The 21,068-nt window shown below is 48.7% G+C and overlaps 1 protein-coding gene across 1 annotated transcript; it reads right to left on the reverse strand.

Moving 5' to 3' along the window:
• Nucleotides 1–4,602: 4,602 nt before the first annotated feature.
• On the reverse strand, nucleotides 4,603–16,988 carry LOC125917448 (hepatic triacylglycerol lipase-like). The gene is made up of 5 exons (XM_049623648.1): nucleotides 16,872–16,988; nucleotides 12,172–12,354; nucleotides 11,287–11,404; nucleotides 8,835–9,068; nucleotides 4,603–6,002 (listed from the first exon to the last, which is right to left on the reverse strand). The coding sequence occupies exons 1-5, from the start codon at nucleotides 16,890–16,892 to the stop codon at nucleotides 5,506–5,508; spliced, it is 1,053 nt and encodes a 350-aa protein (XP_049479605.1). The 5' UTR covers nucleotides 16,893–16,988; the 3' UTR covers nucleotides 4,603–5,505.
• Between the last annotated feature and the right edge of the window lie 4,080 nt (nucleotides 16,989–21,068).

Below are 21,068 nucleotides of genomic sequence, written 5' to 3' on the forward strand. Positions count from 1 at the left end.
GACCGAGACGCCCGAGGAGGGTGCTGGGCAGGGGCGCGGGGGGGGGGCAGCCGTGCTCAGAGCAGGCTGGAGGACAGGCAGGCACACGTGGTTTTGTGACCATGTGTCTTTTGCAGCTATGTGCTTATGTTGGTGCCCACATTTGGGCTTAATAGTACCGCACCACACGTGTGATACCCCCGAAGCACTCCGGAACGAGCCTCTCCCAAATGTGCTAATTTGGCACGTGGGTGATTTTGAGCCGAAAACAATCAAGGCCCAAAAGACTCGGGAAGAGCTTCTTGCTTCCCCCTTATTTGCCCCAAAGAATTTGGAGAGGGGAGCTGGTGCAGGAAGAGAGCTCCCACAGCAGAGAGGTGCAGAGTCCGGGTGAGGTGTGGTAAGCCAGAGCTCAGACGGGCCTGTTGGTTGATTCCTGTGTCCCATTGCCTCTGCTTGGTGTGACAAGCATTTGTTTCCCAAACATCTTCCCATCTTCCTGTAAATTAATTTCCTTTTCTTTGAAGCCCCTCAGCCTGCTCCCTTCTCCTTATAAGAGGCCTCAGATGTTTGACTTCTTTAAATCTCTCGTGTCTATGTGAGGTTCTAGTCCCTATAAAATTACGGTCTTCTCCTGCAAATCTGTTTGATGTGAACTTAATTAAGAGACCAGCCAAAAGAACGTAAAAAGTGTTGAGGCACCTGGGTGGCTCAGTCGGTAAACGTCTGACTTTGGCTCAGGTCACGATCTCACATTTTGTGTGTTCGAGCCCTGCATAAGGCTCTGCACCGACAGCTCAGAGCCTAGAGTCTGCTTCAGACTCTGTCTCCCTCTCTCGCTACCCCTCCCCTGCTTAAGTGCACTTTAGCACGTGCTCTTTCTCTCAAAAATAAATAAACATTAAAAAATTTTTTTCAAATGAACCTCAAAAGGGTCAAGGAAAAATTTTCCTCCCTGACACCCTGTTGTCATGAGCCCGGACACTTCCCCTTTCTGTGGGCAGTTGCCTCTTCTGCTGGGGTTGGAGATGAGGGAGTGTGTGTGTGGTAAGGAGTGGCATCCTGCTTCCTGCTGTTTGTGCCCTAAGTGCTTCACGTGAGAGGGCAATAAGAGCCCTCAACTGAGGGGCTGGAATCCTCTCTCTCGCACCTACTGCCACATGGCCACAAGCCCTCGTACCCTCTCTGAAGCTCAGTTTCCTCATGTGTAAAATGGGCATGTAGAGCACTGTCACAGAGTTGTTGTGAGGATGTGATGAGACGGCAGGTATAAAAGCGCCCGACTTGTAGAACGTGTTAACCCAGTGACACCTACTCCCTTCCTCTACACAGACCTTACCAGGCACGGTTCTGAGCTGCACCCATAGGTGCCACTTTTAATGGTTCACCCCCGTGCTCAGCCACATACAATCACTTTGTGGCTGAAGAAACAGGCCCACATAGGTTTTGTCACTAGGTCAAGGTCACATATAAGGTTGGCAACAAAGCCAAATTCTGGACATTCCTTATTCCCAATCTCAAGCCTGTGCTGTGTCTACTACACCCATGAGTTTTTCTAGACCTCTCCGTGGAAATCAGCAAAAACCTTCCAAAGAAGTCATCGAGAGAAGCCAAAGACAAACCGACCCCCCCCCCCCCCCCCCCAACCCCACCACCCAAAGTCAGAGTTTGTCTGGTCAGCCAGGAGGAAAGAGTACTCAAGGAAGTTTGCGTAGGTGGCATGAGGCTCAGAGTGTAGGGAGAGAGGGGGAGGAACAGGGAGAGGGAGAGCAGAAGGGGGAGGGGGAGGGAGGGAGAGGGAGAGAGAGAGAGAGAGAGAGAGAGAGAGAGGGAGAGAAGGGGAAGAACCTGCCTTGGTGCTATGCTCAGGAGGCCATGTGAAGGGGAAGAGCAAGGGCCATGGAATCAGTGAGACCTGGGGTCACACGCTGCATTTGCTACTCACAAACTGTGTGACTATGGGAAGCCTTAATCTCTCTGGATCTCAATTTATTTACTGGGAAATTCACCATAATTCGTTCCCAGCCCCACCCGTTTCAATCTCTGTCTCCCTGTCTCCCTGTTTGGGTTGTCACAAGGATTAAATGATAAAGGAGTACGACATACCCTTCATGGAGCCTGGACAGAATAGGCCCCCTTAAACACCACCTTCCTCACCTCCTACTGGCCTCGTCCTACCCCAGGAGATTAATTAGATGTGGCCTTTGCTAAACAGGACTTCCTCAGGATGGATATGTTCCCCTCTCTTCTCTCTTGGAACCCAGGCTTCTAGGGGCCTCTGGGTGGCTCAGTTGGTTGAACATCTGACTCTTGATTTTGACTCAGGTCATGATCCCAGGGTTGTGGAATTGAGCCCCACATTGGGCTCTGTGCTTGGGATTCTCTCTTCTCTCTCTCTCTCTTTCTCTCTCTCTCTCTCTCTGTTCACCTCCCCCCGACCGTGTCTCTCCCCTGCTGGAGTGTGCTCCTGTGCTTTTTTTTTTCTCTCTTTCAAATAAAAACGAACAAACAAACAAACAAAGCAAAACACAAGCTCCCGGACTGGTGAGGGTTCTTCCTGCGAGACTGAAAATGGAAGTGGACAATAAACTGCCTTGTGTCACTCTCCCCATTCTCTTCCGCTGCTGTGTGTTCTCCCAGTGGGCACTGGGTTCTGGCGAGCCAGCAGTTGTAGGAAACAGATCCTTTGATGGTTTTGTTGAAATATCTTGGGAGGCAGAGGTGGGAGGGTTAAGTTAGTCACCCTTTGTGAAGCTACAATCAGGAGGTGATGTTTATCTTGCCCAGCCAGATCCTGCACTAAAATATATCGTGCAATTAGATGTTCTTGAAAAATATGAATTACGGGTTCTCTGTAACCAGGGTTGGGCAAGTCTCTTCTTTTAAGAATCTATAAGTATTCATCAAATACCAGAGAAATAGGTTTGGGGGGCCCAAGTCAGAGATGATCATGACCATGATGGGTGGAGAGAGGTGTAGTTATGGGGACCTAGATTAAAGGCCTCATGCCAGTACCATCGATAGAACTTTCTGGGATGATGGAAGTGATCCATCTTTGTGGTCTCTGATCTAGCGGCCACTTATTTGAGCACTTGGAAGGCGGTGTGATTGGGGAATCGAATTTTTTATCGTATTTAATTCTAAGTAATTTAAATCGCCACATATGGTGAGCGGCTACCATACTGGATGATGCAGCATTATATGGACCGCAGTGTCCCATGAGCAGCTGCTCCTGACCAGGCAGTCTCAACTGGGGATAATTTCTGGCCATACCTAGGACAGCTTGATGTGACTCCAGGGATGCTGCTCCCCACCAACGAACAGAATAGGATTTTGCTCACTGGAAGGACTGAAGCAGAACCAGGGAGGATTTGGAGGCCCCAAAGAAGGGAGGGTGTAGTGCAGGTTACAGCTTGTCACAGGAGTCTCGGTTAGAGGCCAACGTGAGTTCTGACCAGTTTCAGACAGTCCTGCCTCATAGCCTCCGTATCACTGGCCTCGTGGGTCCCGTGAACATCAGAAGTGTCTGGAGCAAGATCAGTAGTTGGCAATAAAGACACCTGATTTTTGTCTCCAAGTGACTCATGGCCCATCTTCCTGGGATAGCGCTGAGCATCGACATGTGGGAGGTGGCTGGTCTCCACTGAGCCCTGTGAAGTAGGGACTCTGCCTACTCTGGCTCAACTTATGCTTGAAAAATGAATGAATGGATGAACACATGGGCTTTTGGGAGCTGCTGGGGTGGGGTGGTGCTGCCCTAATGCAACTCTCTGGTCCTCCTTCATAGGAAAGAGAGCCCTGTGAGCTCACACCAGTGGTGTGTGGTGGTCGAGCACGTGGGTCCTTGGTAAAAGGAAGGAACTCAGCCTGGCTGTGTCTACTGGTCTTCCTTTCCCCTCTTCCTTCTCTGTGTGCTTGCCTGGCCCCGCCCCCCATGGCGCCCCCAGTTCTAAGCCCCCCCATAGATGTCCTCTGACTAGACCAAACTCTTCACTTCACACACCTCAGCTCTGGAAGGTGAAAAATGGCCTCCTTTCTTCTCAGCTGATGTCAAGGAGAAAACAAAGCCTTCCCCCTCTTCTCTCCTCCCTCCTTCACCCACACGAACAGACCAGGGGCAGATTACTGAGTTAAAAATCACTCAGCCAGTTGTTTGGAGGTCCAGATCTAAATGCTGACTATCAGAAATTTACTTTGTGTCCCTGGGCAAATATTTCCCCCATCTGGGCCTGGGTATCTGCGTCCATGAAATGGCAGGGTAGAACAGTCTCTAGAAATGCTAACATTCCACGATTTAAAGTAGATCCAGAGAAATGTGATTATCAGAGGGGCTTAATCACTCCAGGCAGCTTTGCCATTTAAAAGAGGAGATGGTTAACCCAAATGAGTGTCTAATTGGCAGCCTGCGGTGGGAAAGCTCCCTTAAGCAGGAGGCCTTCCAAGTTCACTCGCCTGATCTGGGGTGGTACCTTTCCCTCCTCCACCCCCAAAGGGTCAGACAGCAGAGGGGACCCTCTGTCCCCTCAGGCAGGAAAGGTCCACCTTCACTATAATGCTCTCAGAAGCTATCAGCTGCCCACAGCGGATTTCTGTCATTCCTGGGCTTCACGGAAGGGAAATTTGGCTAGAGAGCAGAAGTTCAGATAAACAGGAATCCTGTGCCTAAAAAATAAATCGCCTGGGAACTTGAACTTGCTAGTGTGATAATAAAAGGAATAGAGGCTGGGGGTCGGATGCACCTGGCTCTTGGCCTCCTTCCAGGCTGTATGGCCGTGGGTGGGTCACTCCACCCAAGCTGTGCTTCCCTCCTCTTTAAAATGAGATCATAACCGGCCCTGCTGACCTTGCTTGGCTGCTGTGGGGACCACAAAGAGTTGACGGCTGCATCTGATGTTTTGTATAAAATGCGGTACACATAAATGCAAAGTGGTGGTGATGGCGTGTTCACCTTCTGCAGCTACAAATATTCTGCACGGTAATAATCAAACAGTGCAGGGCCGAGCTCCTCCCGGCACCGGTGAGCATGTGCAGTGAAACAGTAAGACGCTAAATCACTCATGAGCTGTTTAAAGGATTAGACAGAAATGTTAATAGCAACAGATGTCAGCTTGTTCACTCAAGGAGGACACAACTCTGGCTTCACTGGAGCATTTCTCTGCTGGCTCCAGCCCCAAACGAGGCCACGGCTCTGACCTCTGGTTCAACCCAGAGTGGTCGGGGCTTGGTTTCTGCCCTGAGGTTAAGGATCTGATTGTGAAAGTTGGAAGAAGCCAAACTTCATCTTGGGAGGGTCTCAGTAGAGCAGTAATGTCCTGTAAGATCGGCTGATCCAAACTTTAGAGGAAATGAGAAGCTATAAACATAGCCTGGAGCCTTGCTCTTTTTTTTTTTTTTTTTTCCCACGGAGGCTGTGAGCAGAGCTGAGAGCACTTGCTTCTAGTTGGGGTTTGAAGACACCTCCAGGTCCTTGCACAGTGAGACCTGGGTGGTCAGAGTAACTGCTCAGGGCCTTCCGGATCTAACATTCTAGGGCACCATGAACATGGATGGATGAAGAGAGGCTGACCCAAGGATTGTTCCAGAAAGTATCAAGTTTTCTCCTCCTAGCACTTGGCAGCAAGGTGGACACGAGAGAGAGGCCGTGTCCACATCACCATCTGGAATCTTTGGTTTTAGAAGCACTGAAAGAGCAGAGCCTGAAGTAGCCGCAGGAAAAGACTCAGGGGAACTTCTGACCCTTCCGAAGAGTGGCTGCCTCATGGGCCACCCACACTCACCTTTGAAGGGGGACTGGGCCCGCGTCGCGAGGAAGAGCTTCTTGCTCTTCTTGCCCTGCCACTCCTGGCGGACGTGGTAGCCCAGCGTGTTGCAGTGGCCCTTCTTGCAGCTCAGGCACAGGCCCTGGCTGAAGGTGCCCATGTCGCTGCACTGGTATGCCGTGCTCTGCATGCTGGCGTGCAGCAGGGAGTCGATGAAGAGGTGTACTGAGCGCTCGTGGGAGCATTTTATGGTCTGAGTGATGGCTGCAACACAGGGCAGGAACGATGTTATCACCCCTTGATCCAAAGTACCCCCAACCCAAAGGATGATTGTTTTCAGCGCAGATCAGTGGCATGTTGGGAAGGAGGGGGGCGGTTGCTGAGGCTGACCCACTCATCGACTGAAAACTACAGGAGTGGACCCCTCCCAGTCACGTGGTGGAGAGTTGTCACCCCAGGCACCTCAGGGGTGGGGGGCTCCTGAGGACACCCTGGTGTTTAAATAGGAAGCCTAAGTCACTAAGAAAACACTGAATTATTTAGGAAAACAGGGTAGTGTAATTTATTAAAAAAATATTTATGTCTTGGGGCGCCTGGGTGGCTCAGTCGGTTAAGAATTCTACTCTTGGTTTCGGCTCAGGTCATGATCTCACGGTTCATGAGATTGAGCCCAGCGTCAGGCTCCTTGCTAACAGTGTGGAACCTACTTGGGATTCTCTCTCTCCCTCTCTCTCTCTGCCTGCCTGCTCCCCGCTCCCCCTGCTCACACTCGCTTTCTCGCAAAATAAATAACCTTAAAAAATATATGTTTATGTCTTAAATGGTTAAAAATGTGCACGGGCTGATGCCTTGGGTTGAATTAGCTGGAACAGGCTTGTGTGGAATGTCTCTTAACAAAGCTAGGAAAATGACTGCCAGGTTACTCTTGGGGCTCAGCTAATGGTCTGGTGAAAACTGAGGTCTCTCCCACAATGTCTACTCTCTGCCCTAAAGCAGCCATTGCCTCCATTGGGTAACTGGCCTATAAAACCAGCAAGGGGATTGGCCTCTAGAAGGATACATCCTAGCAACCAGGTTTGCATGGGCCTAAACCAAAACAGCTAGTTTAGGAAGTTTATCTAGCATGGATTTTTGACCTTTTTTTTTTTTTTTTTTTTTTTTTAACTCTCCAAATCTTAACCTAGTCTTTAATAAATTATTCCTAAGGAATGTTGAAGAACCACCATAAGGTATGTAAAGTACCTGATGTGGAGGTACAGCACAGGTCACTCTGCCTAAAGGTACTGAAGGCTAAATGCCAAGATTGGACACCTTAATTCTTGGACTAGTGCTGCATTTGTTGTGCACCTACTATGAGGCAGGTACCATGCTGAGGGCTTTCACTCATCCACTTTCTGAATCTTCCCCACCGCTCCTTGAGGCAGCTGTTATAGATGAGAAAATGGAGCTTCAAAGGCATTCACTAACTCATTCAAGGTCACCTAGCCAGGAGGTGTTGAGGTGCTAAAGCAGTTACCAAACTACCTTCTGTTCAGGTGTGTCGGGAGAACCACCCCCAGAACGGGATCGCTTTAAAAAAAATTTTTTTTAACATTTATTTATCATTGAGAGATGGAGAGACACAGAGCGTGAGCAGGGGAGTGGCAGAGAGAGGGGGAGACACAGGATCTCAAGTAGGCTCCAGGCTCTGGGCTGTCAGTATAGAGCCTGACACGGGGTTTGAACCCACAAACCACGAGATCATGACCCAAGCCGAAGTCGGTCGCTTAACCGACTGAGCCACCCAGGCGCCCAGAGAATGGGATCGCTTTTAAACTTAAAGGTGAAGAAAACTGAGAAAAAACACCTCAAAACGGGGCAAGCACAATAAACATACTTGGTTCCATCACTTTGAAGGTTAGTACAAGAGAGCAAATGGCACTAAGTGGTCAGAGAGGTACTTAAAACTAGTACTTAACTAGGCAACTAGTTACTAATCCTAGAGGCCTGTGTTGAGCGTTGGGAGGGAGTAGATCTGGGAAGAGGGCTGGTTGGTCAGCTGGTGATGGAACAGGACCCGTGAATGACTGGAGGGACACTAATGGGAGGGGTATGTAAGGAATGGCGAGGGGGAGTTCCCAGAAGGTTCTGTCAGGCGTGGGCGGGTGGAAGGCTGGGATGCCGGCCAAAATGAGATAATGTTGAGTGTGAAGGTCATTCTGATGCTGGAGAGGTGAAGGTGGTGATATAATCACAAGAGAGCATGTTCTCAGCTTGGTTTGGGATGATGGAGGTGGGAAGAAGGTACGCGGGGGTGGAGGTCTCCAGCTGGCTTAGTGTGAGTTGGCATGTTTTCATCAGGATGATATTTTATAATAATGAGAAATTTGGAATGCCTATGGAATGTATGAGTTTTGCTGACAGTTTTGTTCGTTAATCCTGTGCATGTTGTCAATGTGCATGTTCTTGGTTCAGTCTCAGATCTGAGAGAGAAGTGGGATCACAGCCCAGATCATGCCACAATCCAGTTCCTGCCCCAGTGTAAAGGAAGTGACAAATTAGAGCTGAACTTTGAATCCGAAGAATCCCAGGAAGGTCCTGTGGGACCAGCTAGATGAAACCTCATGAGAGTGGAAGAGGGGTACTGCCACGCCAGTCAGACCAAGGATCAAGAAGCTATGCTCGATTAAGTGCGTCCAGAATAGACAAAGTCCCCCGGGGTGAGGAAGCTTCTAGAGAAGGAGAAATAACCACAGGGATCAGGACTCCACTTTCAGAAGGGGTAGTACCCCTGGAAAGACTTTGTTGCATACACTGGGTGGGGCTAAGAGGCAGGGATCCCTTCCTGGGGCTCCCCAGCCCACCGTCAGTACTTAGCTTCCAGTAACCACTGCCAGTTAAAAGTAGGGCCTCCTGGGGGGACACCAGCCCTTACCCACTCCCACAAGCCCTCTCTCCTAGTGGGTTTGGTGACCATATACCCTGGGCGCCGACCCTTGCTCAACGGTTCCCAGAGTCCCACAGAGCTGGAGATTCACTGGGTCTGGGGGCGGCATACAGGTGTGGGAGGTAGAAGCCAGTGCAGGCTAGTGCTCTCGGCCTGGCCCTCCTTCTCACCATTTAAGCCGTGCTTGCTAATGTGTTTGTAGAGCTGTAGGAAGTGGCAGCCAGGTTGGAAGTAGCCCCCATTGGGGTAGAAGTCATAGTGTGCTATGGGCTGTTTGATGCCCACGCTCAGGCCCATGTGCTCCCGGGTAAAGGTGTGAATGGCGTCCACAAAATTGGCATCATCTGGTGAAAGACGGTCACTGGGCGAAGATCCCTCAAACAGAGGGCCCGCGGCATCCAGCCCTAACAGGAAAGCAACGGTAAGGGTTAGGTGGAAGCAAGGGGACACAAGGAGAATGCCCTTTTTAGTTTTTTGATGTTATTATACATTCACGAGCTAGCAGGAAGAAGAAAATCCTACGGGATAAGCTTTCTCTAGAAAATCTTGCTATAACCTTTCGCAGTAAAACCACAGTAATTCATGGTGCCGAAAATTAGACACAGGCTGTGCGTTATCTAATGGGGAGAGAGGTCTGCTGGAACTATCCAGTGGTAGAAATAAGGTTATGAGGGAATGCTTGATTTATTTAAGCGAATCAATTTTAAGTACCTCTCAAGCTACTTTCAAGAACATCTGTTTGCATACAAAAAAAAGCCCGCTGTGCTTATTGTAAGTAGTTCTAACCTACCCAACAAAGAAGGAGTTTATTTGCCTGTATGTTGTCAACAATTTCCCCAAATGAGCTGGCTTTTCTCCTACACCAGTGTCATTTCCTTGGAATGTCCAGAACAGCCTTGGGACATCACTGTTCCCCGGTGAAAATGTCATGAGCAAATAGGACGGCTCAAAGCTCTGGTCAAGTGACAGATGTGTGTGCATGAGACTAAGCGCAGCTCCTGGCTGACTGTAGTTGGGGAGTATTTATGCACTCAGAGTTTTTCCTCTGTCTTTTTTCCTTCACCTTCACTGCAAGGCCCTTTGATGTCCCACATCAGCCCTAGCTTCCATCCCTGTTGGGGGTGAAGGAATTGATAGGGGGCGGTGAGAGCGCCTGTCTCCAGCTCTCACCCATGGTTACAAATGAAAGATGTCTTGGTGTGATTTTATTCTGTTCTTCATGGGTATGAGTATGAGATGACAGCAGTGATTAGCTGTCCTGCCGCCTCTGACATGAGTGAGCCTGGCTAATAATGCCTGATGTGGCCCATGACGCCAGCCAGAGTGGAGAGGGTGCTGGGGCCTGGGGTCACCTCCCTGCGGTTCTGACTTAGCCTTCGAGGCCTGGTTGCTTGGCAATGGTTCTCATTGGCCTTCTGTGGAAGGTCTGGTCACCCCCAGCCTATGGAGGGTTAAATCACAGAGGTGGGGCCATGAACAGTGGCCTGTGAAGCAGGGCTCCCCAGTCACCAGCAAGATAAAAAATAAATAAATAAAATAAGGGTGAGGAAGTGAGTTCTCATAATGACAAATTTCTTTCTTTTAAATGTCTGCCATTATCTTTTAACTTCTTCTTTGGTGAAGTGATGGGAATCATAGATGTCAGCTGCCAAAAATGTTCTGACTTGATAAAGTTAAAGGCCACAACAACGCTAGTCATCTCAAATTTCCTTTGAATTGTTTTAGCCTGTGAAGTATTATTGCTTTGACCTGCTAGGTCTTGAAGGATGAGTAGGAGTTTGCCCAGACCAGGGCTGGGTGGGTAAGTGGTAGTAAAAAGTTCCAGGCAAAAAGAAAAGGACAGGCAAAAGCCCAGAAGCATAGGAGGCAATGGCATGTTTGTGAAGTGGAGAAAGACCTAGTGTCATGGACGCCTGGGACTACGGGGAGGGAACGGCTGGAGGGGAGGTCGGAGAACTCTGGGGCCTTGTTTGGGCTTTCTGAGTTTCGTCCTGTGGGTATCTGGGGGCCTTGGGGACTTGGTTAGGGAAATATCTGGTGAGACGTGTTCTTCAAAAACAGAACTGTGGGGCAGCATGGGGGATGAGGTTGGTGTCTATGATGCCTGGGGGGAAAGACCTTCTCACACAACCCCAGTTCTTTCTGGGTATCTGGGGCCGTTCCCAAGTGAGTGTAGAGCTCCCTGCCTCAGTCCAAATAGGTCCCAGAGTAAGACCCGTATGTTTCACAAACGTGGCTGATGTTACTGCACATTTCAGCCTGTGATTTTTTAACTTGCTCATATTGGGCTTTTTAAACTACAGGTTGAAAAACTCTTTGCTGGTAGAACAGTGTATAGAAAGCCTACTTTTTAGGTCCTATTTGGCATGACTACGAGAGGCACCTGTTGGAGGAGAGGCACCAGAAGTTGAGGCTGTAATTTATTCTGAATTCTCGAGGAACAGCAGTCTGTGACAGTGGTCATGTTTGACGCCCTGTAACCAGTCTTCCTGTGAACACTGGAGCCGCGTGAAGAAAGCTGGGGACCTGGTAATTACGGGACTGCTGTAGAAGCGGGTCCTGCACACGACCACGCCCGCCTCTCCCCGCCCCCCGTGGTTGTTAGTTATCAGGCACAATTACCTGTAATTCTCCCGATCTTGTGCTTTCCGCCGATGTAACTGCCAGCGAATCCTGCGACATGTGCACCCAGGCTGTACCCAATTAGGTGTACATTGCTTCGAGAAAATTGAACAGATTCCTGGAAGACAGAGGCAAGATGGTTACAGGGGAGAGCTGCTGGACGGTAACCTCGTGTGGGTCCAGCTTGTTCTTGGCTCCCACCCTGTTCTTTGCGCTGGGTGGCAAATGAGGTGCTTAATTCATCCTTCAGACCCAAACTGGTTTCTCACCTTTTTTTTTTTTTTAAGTTTATTCATTTTGAGAGAGAGAGAGCGCACAAGCAGGTGACGGGGAGAGAGAAGGAGACACAGAATCCAAAACAAGCTCTGTGCCGTGAGCTCAGAGCCCCACATGGGGCCTGAACTCACGAACTGTGAGATCATGACCTGAGCTGACATCAGATGCTTAACCAACTGAGCCACCTCGGCGCCCCTGGTTTCTCACTTTTGCTGGCTCCCACCTTTCAGTCTCAGCTACCTGGGACCCTGCCTGGTGATGCTGCCCCTCTGCCTGCCTTTATTAGCACCTTAATGCCTTGCACGGTGATCCTGTTCATTTGCGTGGGGTTTGATGGTGTTACAGGTATGTTTAGATCCCTCAGCACATCCTAGGGAGTGAGCATAAAAGAAACAGTGGATGGGAGAGGGGAAGATAGTTCTGCAAAATAGGGGTTTAAGCAAGGCATCTGAGGGGAACCTGATGTCCCATCTCCACCCCAGCCCTCCCATTTCTACAGGGTTAGCAGAGCGGTCCTCCCGCCTGGGCTGCTTGGAGACCAGCTTAATTCACTGACACTTACGGGAAGGGAGAGGAAGGGAGGGAAGGGGAGGTCGGGGCAGGGCTCACCTCCAGCCACCGGATGAGAGCGGCCACCTCGCGGCCCACGAGGCGGGTGTTGTGGACAGCCATGGTGTAGTGGTGGTAGGCCAGGGTGAGCCAGTCCGCCAGCCCCACGTTCACTGGCTGGGCCAGCCCAGACTTCAGTGCGGCAACCATCTGCCAGATCCAGTCTTCCAGAAAGCCATCCACCTGCACGTGGGCCCACAGAGTAGTCAGTGTAACCGGGAGGGGCCCACAGAGTAGTCAGTGTAACCGGGAGAGGCCAGAGGGGCCTCTTCTTTCTCTCGCTTCACTTTTTAAATTCTCCAAGTCTTGGCTAACTAATGCTGGATCCTTCTTTCCAGAAAAAAAGGCTTCGGGGTGGGGGGAGGGAGGGGGTCTCTCGACCTTGGCACTACTGACATTTTGGGCCAGATCCTTCTTCTTGTGGGGGCTGTCCTGTGCGTTGTAGCATATCCAGCAGCATCTCTGGTCTCTGCCACATAGGTGCCAGCAGTACCCTTCCTGCCAAGCTGTGAAAACCAACAATGTCTCCAGGCTTTGCCAAATGTCCCCTGGGGGCTACCCCTGGCCTCCAGCTGAGAGCTGTTCTCTTAATGTGTCCCTATTTTAAGAGTTTCTGAGCCTTAAAATCATGGAAAAGTCTGTGTAACCAGGTGCTAAAGCTGACCTATCCTTTGAGCATCAGCTCTGGTACCTTCGGCTCCAGGAGGGAGGCCTGCTGGGCCATGGCCACAGCCACGGCTCTGAATCCCAGCTCCTTTGCTCTCCTCTGGCCCACTCATCTGCTCGCTTTCGAGGGAATAAAGCACCATGGGCTGGAGCATGGCAGGAGCTCAATACCCATTTATGGAGAAACTTTCTGTGTATGCGCCTTGTTTGAGAACCAGCCTGCAGGGTACTCCTGACAGGCTCACAGAACAAAGACATTTGTGTTGCGCCTGCAAGGACAAATAGGAGTTCACTTACAAGAGTAAGGGTGGGCTGGTGAGTGTGGGGCACGGCTGTCTAGGGTGGTCCAGGCAGAAGGAAGAGCACACAGAGTTAGGAAAGGGCCCCGTGGTGTGTTTAGGGAAAGAGTCTGGTGTGGCTCAAGACTAGACAGTGGGAGGCGAGGCTGCAGAACAATACTGATGACGCGGCAGGTCATTCCTAGGTCAGGTGGGTCCACTTACTCATGTTCACCCAGTGCTTTTCGTGTGCGTAGGGCACCTTGGGTTCAAATCCAGACTCTGTCAGTTACTAGCTGCGTGACCTTAGGCAAGTTAGTTAACTTTTCCATGCCTCAGTTTCCCCATCTGGAAATGGGGAAAATAATAGCGCTTTTTCCAGGATTGTCGTGAAGATGAAATCAGTTAATAGATGGAAAGCACTTAGAACGCCGCCTGGAATGTGGTAAGCACTCAGGAGATGTTAGTTACACAGAGTTATTTAGTTATGCAGTTATGTTAATAGTTATTTACATAGCGATGCAGCTGTTGTTGTTGTTATTACTAGTAGTAATAGATATATTCCCATCTAGATTTTAAGAATGAAGAGTGCATTCTGGTAAAAGACCCTGGTAAGAAAACCCTGCTATCTTCATGTAGCATTTTGTAAACAAGATACTTATTTAGTCATTAATTCAGTTAACAAATATTTTTGGAGCACCTTACATATAATGGATACTGTTCCGAAGGAGAAGAGGGAGAATACTGTAGGCAGAAAGCATAGCCTGAGCCAAGGCCAAGAGGAGAGAAATCACAGGAGAGTGGAACGAGCTCCAAGCAGTTGAGTGTTGCTGGAGTCTAAGTGGGGCGCAGGGAAGGTGAGGGGATGCAGGGAGGGTGATGGGGGCAGGAGGAGTGAGGAGGGCAGGAAGAGTGAGGGGAGCAGAGAGGGTGAGGGGGGCAGGGAAAGTGAGGGGGGCAGAGAGGGTGATGGGGGCAGGGAGGGTGAGGGGCGCAGGAGGAGTGAGGGGGGAAGGGAAGGTGAGGGGGGCAGGGAGGGTGATGGGGGCAGGGGAAGTGAAGGGGGCAGGGAGGGTGAGGGGGGCAGGGAGGGTGAGGGGGGCAGGGAGTGTGTAGTGGGCAGGGTCAGAGGGAGAGCACCTGGAAGAAGCCCCAGCTGTGCTGTGTGCAGCCTTTGTGACTTGGTGGCTCTCAGCTCCAGCTTCTCCTCCACCCCTTCGCACATCTCTCCTCTGGATGCATTCCTTCCTTCCCACTTTCTCTCTGTTTTCTTGTAAGGAAAGTCTGTTTGGCTAAAGCAGCTGAAGAAATAGGATACTCTTCTCTACAGTGACTTGCCTCCTTCTAATCCATATCTTCCCGCAGGGTTCCCATTGGAGAGAGTCTGCTCTTTGGTTCCCTTTAAAAACATGTTTCATCTTAGCATTCTGCCCTCTGTTTTTCTTAAAGAAGCATGGATTGAGCTCCTACCCCAGCTGGAGAAAGCCACAGCTAGGAGTTTGCAGTGTGAAGCCTGCTGCAGAATCGGGGGGCCCATTCAAACCCCTCTGACAAAGGCCCAGTGAACTAGGAGTCTTTGAGAGTGTGAACTTGGAGTGTGAGTGTTCTGGGTGAATTTGTGTCCACTGTTGGCTGTGACTATGGTAGCTGCTTGACCTCTCTGAGTGCATTTTCCTGATGTGAGAGATACTAACCCACCTCATAGGGAGGTGTGGGGATTAAATGGGTTGATGTATAATGTAAAGGGTCTAACTTACGGTAAGGCCTCAGTCTATGTTAGGTCTCTTCTTTAGCAGCAGGAAAACCCATCACCACCCTCACTGTGGACCCTGGGGTGTTAGGAACCTCCACTTCCTTAGGGTGGGAGCTCTTTGAATCCTACGGGGAAGCTGCTAGCAGGCTATAGTCACCACTGCTTTCCCCTGTAGCAATGGCAGCACCCCACCTCGTGGCTATACCCATGTGGCATCACCACGTGGTCTACCACGTGAGACCAGGAACAGGGTCTGTTTTGTTCATGGGGGCTGTGAGCCTGCACATAGCAGGCTCTCCTTGAATACATGTGGAAAGAGTGGCTGGTGGGTTGACGGGCTCCTTTTGTTCTCTATGGTAGGAGAGATGAGGGTTTCAAGAGTATTTTTCTTTCTTTTCTTTCTTTCTTTCTTTCTTTCTTTCTTTCTCTCTTCTTTCCTTCCTTTCTCTTTCTTTCTTTCTCTCTTCTTTCCTTCCTTTTTCTTTCTTTCTTTCTTCCTTTTTCTTTCTTTCTTTCTTTCTTCCTCTTTCTTTCTTTCTTTCTTTCTTCTCTTTCTTCCTTCCTTCCTTCTTTCCTTTCTCTTCCTTCCTTCCTTCCTCTTTCTTTCTTCCTTTCTCTTCCTTCCTTCTTCTTTCTTTCTTTCTTTGTTTCTCTCTTCTTTCCTTCCTTTTTTTCTTTCTTTCTTTCTTTCTTTCTCTCTTCCTTCCTTCCTTCTTTCCTTTCTCTTCCTTCCTTCCTCCCTCTTTCTTTCTTCCTTTCTCTTCTTTCTTTCTTTCTTTCTTTCTTTCTTTCTTTCTTTCTTTTCTTTCTTTTTTCTATTTCATGCTGAGTGAGGAGCCCAATGCAGGGCTCACGACTGTGAGATCATGACCTGAGCCAGGGTTAGACACTTAACTGACTGAGCCACCCAGGAGTCCCAAGAGTATTTTTCAACTAGAAGTCAGGGAAAGATTTCCAAGTCATGAAATAGACCCCCCAAATCTCTGGAGGTTTCAAGCTGTCAACTGAGCTTCAAATCGTGGGTTGTTGGGGAGCCAGGGAGGTACAATTCTGTCTGGGAGACAAGTCCTTGCTTAGTTTGAGTTCAGTCATTGCCTACAATATTCTTTCTCCCCCTTGTCCAGGATTTTCAGCATCCGAGAAGGGCTACATTTTCCTTAAGAGGCTGCATGTCTCAGTCACATTTCTACTTAGCTATGGCCAATGACTGTAACTGGAAGCATTTCACAGATGCTTCTGGGTAGCTAACCAAAAAAGTACCACTCTTTTATAGCAAAAGCCATTGGATTGTATACTTTAAATGGATGAGTTATATGGTATGTGAATTAGATCTCAATAAAGCTGTTTAAAAAAAAACCCTACTCCTTGACTCCTTTGTGTACACCCTTTACTAATTGTGCTTCCTGGAATAAAGATGTGACGACTGGTGCTCTGGCTGCCATCTTGGATTATAAGGACAAATGCTACAGTCTAAGGGTGGCAGACTACTAAGCTGGAAATGAGCTAGGTCCCTGAGGACTTGGACTGCATACCTCCAGACTGTTGTGTGAAATAGGAACAAACTTCTGGTTTATTTGAACTATTGCCAATTGAGTTTCCGTTACTTGCACCTGTATTTAAACCTTACAGTTGCAACATTTCACTGGGAGACTATGTCTTCTGTAGCTTCCTACCTCCTCTTGTGGAACATGCAGATTCACTTGCATGGACTGCAATCACTTATGGGCCTTCATGTGCTGTGTGATTCTTTGAGCCGTATTTTATTATCTGAAATGTGGAGATAATTCTATTTTCCCTATCCTGCTCATTCATGGCATTGAGATAATCAATGAGATGCTGTGTGGGGAAGCACTTGGAAAATTAGAATGTGCTTTACATTTTAATATTATGCATGAAGTTTTTATCACTGGTTTCCTATCTTTTTATTAAAATTGGACACATGAGGGAGAAAAAAACAGAAAATGTAAAAGCAGAGAGAAAAAAGGCATGTCAGCATTTCCTACCGACCACCCGTGGATTATCATCACCAGAGGCAGAGAGGAGTTGAAGCCACACTGCTGTAACGTGTCTGGGTGATTGAGCCGAATCTGACAGCCCTTATCCGTTTCTTCTTGAAAAAGCAGGAATCTGATCTCTGTCTCCTGCGATGCTTTCTTTGTTTCAGCAGCTCTCGGTCTTCTTCCAAATGGCCCTGGAATATAAGATTGGAGACAGTATTTACCCTGGCATCTGTTCTGCTTCTGCCAGCTCTGGGACAGCCCAGAAGTTTCTAAAAGCACCAGCCAGCGGGGTTGCTGTGAGGTGCTAGAGGTAGGCACGAACTGCAGCTTCAGGGAACCCAAAAGAGCGTGTCCAGCAGAATGGCCATTTCTCCCCTGGGAGATGATGAAGGCTGACCGAGGAGAATCGAACACAGAGGTGGAGGGACCAGATCCTCCGTCCTGCCATCCTGGGGACTATGGGATCAGCCAGTCAGACAGTGGAGTAACTCAGAGACGCTAGGGATATGGAAGAGGCAGTTGTGGAAGATGAGTATTTCACCCCAAATCACACTGCCAGTAAGTGGTGGAGTCAGGATTTGAACACACACCCTCTGATTCCAATTGCCTACATCCCTATGCTGCAGAAACCATGAATAGAGCACCTTTGTTAGATGACACTATGCATTTGCTCATGTAGCTCAGCCTGTTGTCACTTGTAGTCAAATTATACTATGCAGACTTGCACAGACCAGGTAGGGTTGGGGCAGAGAGGATCTCAAAGGAGTGGCTGATTCTGCTTGATGGAGGGAGTAACATTCAGAGAAGACTTTTCAGGGAAAGTGATGCTGATCCTGCCTGGAAGGATGGACAAGGGCTTTTGGGGGGGTGGGTGCATCAGTGGCGGGAGAGAGCAGGGCTTTCTGAGCTGGGGGAACAGAAGAGTTAGGGCTCAGAGGGTGGTACCTTGTGGGCATGAGGAAGAGGAAGACAAGGCTGGGCAGTTGGAATATCCTGGGCCCTGGGATGCTGGGGAGTCTGGACTTGATGCCCTAGATGATAAGGCTGCTGCTAAGGAGTTTTTCAGTAGAAAAGGATAAATGTGTATCCATTTGGAATCTTTCAAAGACTGTGGAAGAATGAGATAGGCAGCGAAAGATTGTTTTCAAGATTTTACCTTCTGTTGTTTTTTCAAAATGCCTTCTAGTCTCTCTTTTAGGGGAGCCTAACCTTGATCTTGAGCCATTTTGGAGTTGTAGTGAGCAGTCACACAACTCTGTCAGGCAGCCCAACAGCTGTCAAGGCCATGGTGTTGGTCAAAGACTGACGCCTTTGCTCAGGGGCTGGGAGAAGCCCGGGGAGGTGTTAGTTTCTCAGGTTGTGACAACAAGATGGGTGACATCTTTTCTGCCATGATTAGGGATCAGGCTGGGAGCTGGGGAAGGTTGCCCTCATCCTCCCTTCCAGCTCATGGTGGGCTCTCCAGGACTGAGGGGCAGCCATAAGACCACACCAGCATTTTTGGTCGGTGAATTCAATTGAGTCCAATTACTAAGGATCCCGACCATTCATTCTGAGCATAAAGTCATTCAGGCTTCTCAGACATTAAGTCTTGGGCTTTTGGTTTCAGGGGACAGCAGGATAGAGAGATGATGAACCTAACAAAGTGCAAGGGGAGGTATTAATGAAACCAATTTTCCTACCCAAAGGTTATTAATTTGAAAGGTTATTAATTTCCTGCAAAGGGCAATGATTTTTCACTATGATGACAGAGTGAAATGCATCATATTTTATTAAAGGGAGATGTGAGTGAGACTGCAGTACTGCTCGGTGATAATTAAGAAAATGTCTGCCACCTGTTTGTCTTTCCCAAGCTTGGAGGCTGCTTGAACTGTCCTCATCCTTGCCAGGGGGGTTCCCAGCTCATGCTCCCCGTTTCACTGGCTGCACCGCCCTCCCGGTCTTCTAAGTAGAAGCTGAAGTGTCACCTTGATCCCCTACACCAGCCTTCCAGTCAATCTGAAGCTTTGGGTTCCCAAATATGCCTAGAATCCAGTTCTCTAGCTAAGGAGCACACTGTTTCTTGCTTGGTTGATTGCAACAGCCTCCCAACACCTCTCTCTCTCTCTCTCTCTGTTTGATCATGACATCATCTCTCACACTGCTTCTCAAAGAATCTTCCTAGAACAGGAATGACTATCATATCCATTAGTGACTTTGAGCTTCATAGTATTGTAGCCAAGGCCACCACCCAGTGATAATCCCTCGCTCCCCAGCTCCTCCCCTCCTGCTCCCCACTGCCAGTGGTTCCCTGCACCTCTGTACTCTCACAAACTCCCCCCTCCCCCATCTCTGCTGCTCCATGGTAAGCCCCGGACCATCCATTAAAATGGAACTCAGCCATCATACCCTCCAGGAAGCCTTCTCATCTAGTCAGAGATCATTACTTCCTCTTGCCGCCAGCACTGTATTGCATCTTTGATTCTAATGTGCTTGTCATGGGACCTGGTAATTTATTTGTTTAGGTGTGTGCTGTTTCCTCCACCAGGCTGTGAGCTCCCGGAGGGCAGTGCTGGTAGGTGCTCAATAAATGCTTACTGAATGATGCGGTATTCCATGCATCCAGGTCTCAGGTCAAAGGCTAAGGTTTGATTTGTCCACCATGTATGCACTGGTACTAAATGTAACCAATTTTCTTGTACTTAGTGATGGAATAGTTATATCTTCCTTTGTTTCAGGATAGCTGACTCAAATGCTAAGAAAACTATAAATGAAAATAAAACGGGGATAGAAATAGTACCTATCTCATGAAGTTGTTACAAAGATTAAATAAGATATTTGTAAAGAGCTCAGAACAATGCCTGGCACATAATTAGCACCTATGTGAGGCTGTGTTGTTAAAATAAATACCAACTGGAGCATCCAGCATCCTGCATTTTTGATCTGTGAGATCCTTTCTTTCTGTGAAAACTTAGCCCAGTTGCCCTCTCAGGACCAATTCTGTCTTACGTGCATTTACTCTGGATTTGGCTGGAGAATAAGCTTGGCCGGGTGTCTAGGGCCTCAAGGCTCTTCGGGAGAGTCCTATGGAGAAACAGCTGTCAGAAGGAGAAGCCCTCAAACAACTGAACTGAACTGGCTTCTCCCTTTTCTTCCTGGCTTGGCTTTCTTTTGGCACGCATAGGAGTGAGGAAGTTATGTTGTATGTATGTGTATATTCAATCATTTATTTCCTCAACAAAAACTTATTAGCATATTTTATTATATTATGCCTTGGGCCTGGCTAGGTACTCTTTGAAGGCACACAGGACACCGCCTCTGTTTTTCAGGAGTCCCCAGTCTGGTGGGAGAGGCAAGTGTGAGAACCACTCATTGCATGTGGTTGCTGTAGGTGCTGCAGGGGAGGGGTGCCCTGAACAGGGGCTAGAGATGTCCAGAGAAGATGAGGCATCATTTGAGTCTAGAAGGATGAAAGATGCTTTAGGAGCTCACATCTAGGACAAACTGCTGAAGAAAGTGAGACTCTGGTATCTAAAAAAAAAAAAAAAAAAGATTTCGTGGAGGACATGAGTGTTGAAGGGCTGTTATGGAGAAGAGAGCCTAGAATTCTTTTATGCAACTCTAGGAGATAGAAATGGCATCAGTGAGTGGGTGTGACATGGCAGAAAATTTTAGACTTTAAGTAGTTTACAAAAATTTATAGTTGAAGAAATGGGGACAACGAGAAAATAAGGGCAGTAAAACAACAAAGACAGAAATGCTAATAGATTAGTACTCTAAAAGGCACACTGTGTGATCATGTAATGTTGCTGAAGATAGGCCACAGATTTTATTATGAGCTTCTTATTGGCCAAATTGGAGAGGGAAACAAGAGCAATTATAGGATTCATGGCGTCCAGTGGCTCACACATTTCTGGTCCTTGAGCCTGAGATGGTTTCCTTCTATGTTATTGTGAAAGGAGTCCACTGGGTGAGGCAGTGGCCACTGTCTTGAACACCATTCCTGCAAAATATGCAGTAGTAAGTTTTACGTGGTTGACTCTGAGAGTCACAGTGCCAAACAGCATTTGAGTCACAGCGAATCTCTGTGAGGCTCTTCGCTATATTGCAGCAGTCGTCTCTGGGACCGAGGGAGTCAGGGGCCACTTCAGGTCACATTTTGGGTAGCAGGAAGGGGTAGAGCTCCAGAGCTTGAGTGTCTGAGTTTCCATGGGGGCAGAG

Source organism: Panthera uncia, unplaced genomic scaffold (assembly GCF_023721935.1).
Source record: "Panthera uncia isolate 11264 unplaced genomic scaffold, Puncia_PCG_1.0 HiC_scaffold_1873, whole genome shotgun sequence".
NCBI classification, from domain to species: Eukaryota; Metazoa; Chordata; class Mammalia; order Carnivora; family Felidae; genus Panthera; species Panthera uncia.

What these genes read in the sequence shown, in the direction of transcription:
- LOC125917448 (XM_049623648.1), bottom strand. Translation starts at nt 16,892, where the DNA reads ATGATAATCCACGGGTGGTCG. An exon ending in CTCTCATCCGGTGGCTGGAG is followed by an intron (nt 11,405 to 12,171) that starts GTGAGCCCTGCC and finishes TCTGTCTTCCAG; the next exon opens with GAATCTGTTCAATTTTCTCG. An exon ending in TAGCAAGCACGGCTTAAATG is followed by an intron (nt 6,003 to 8,834) that starts GTGAGAAGGAGG and finishes CCTGTGTTGCAG; the next exon opens with CCATCACTCAGACCATAAAA.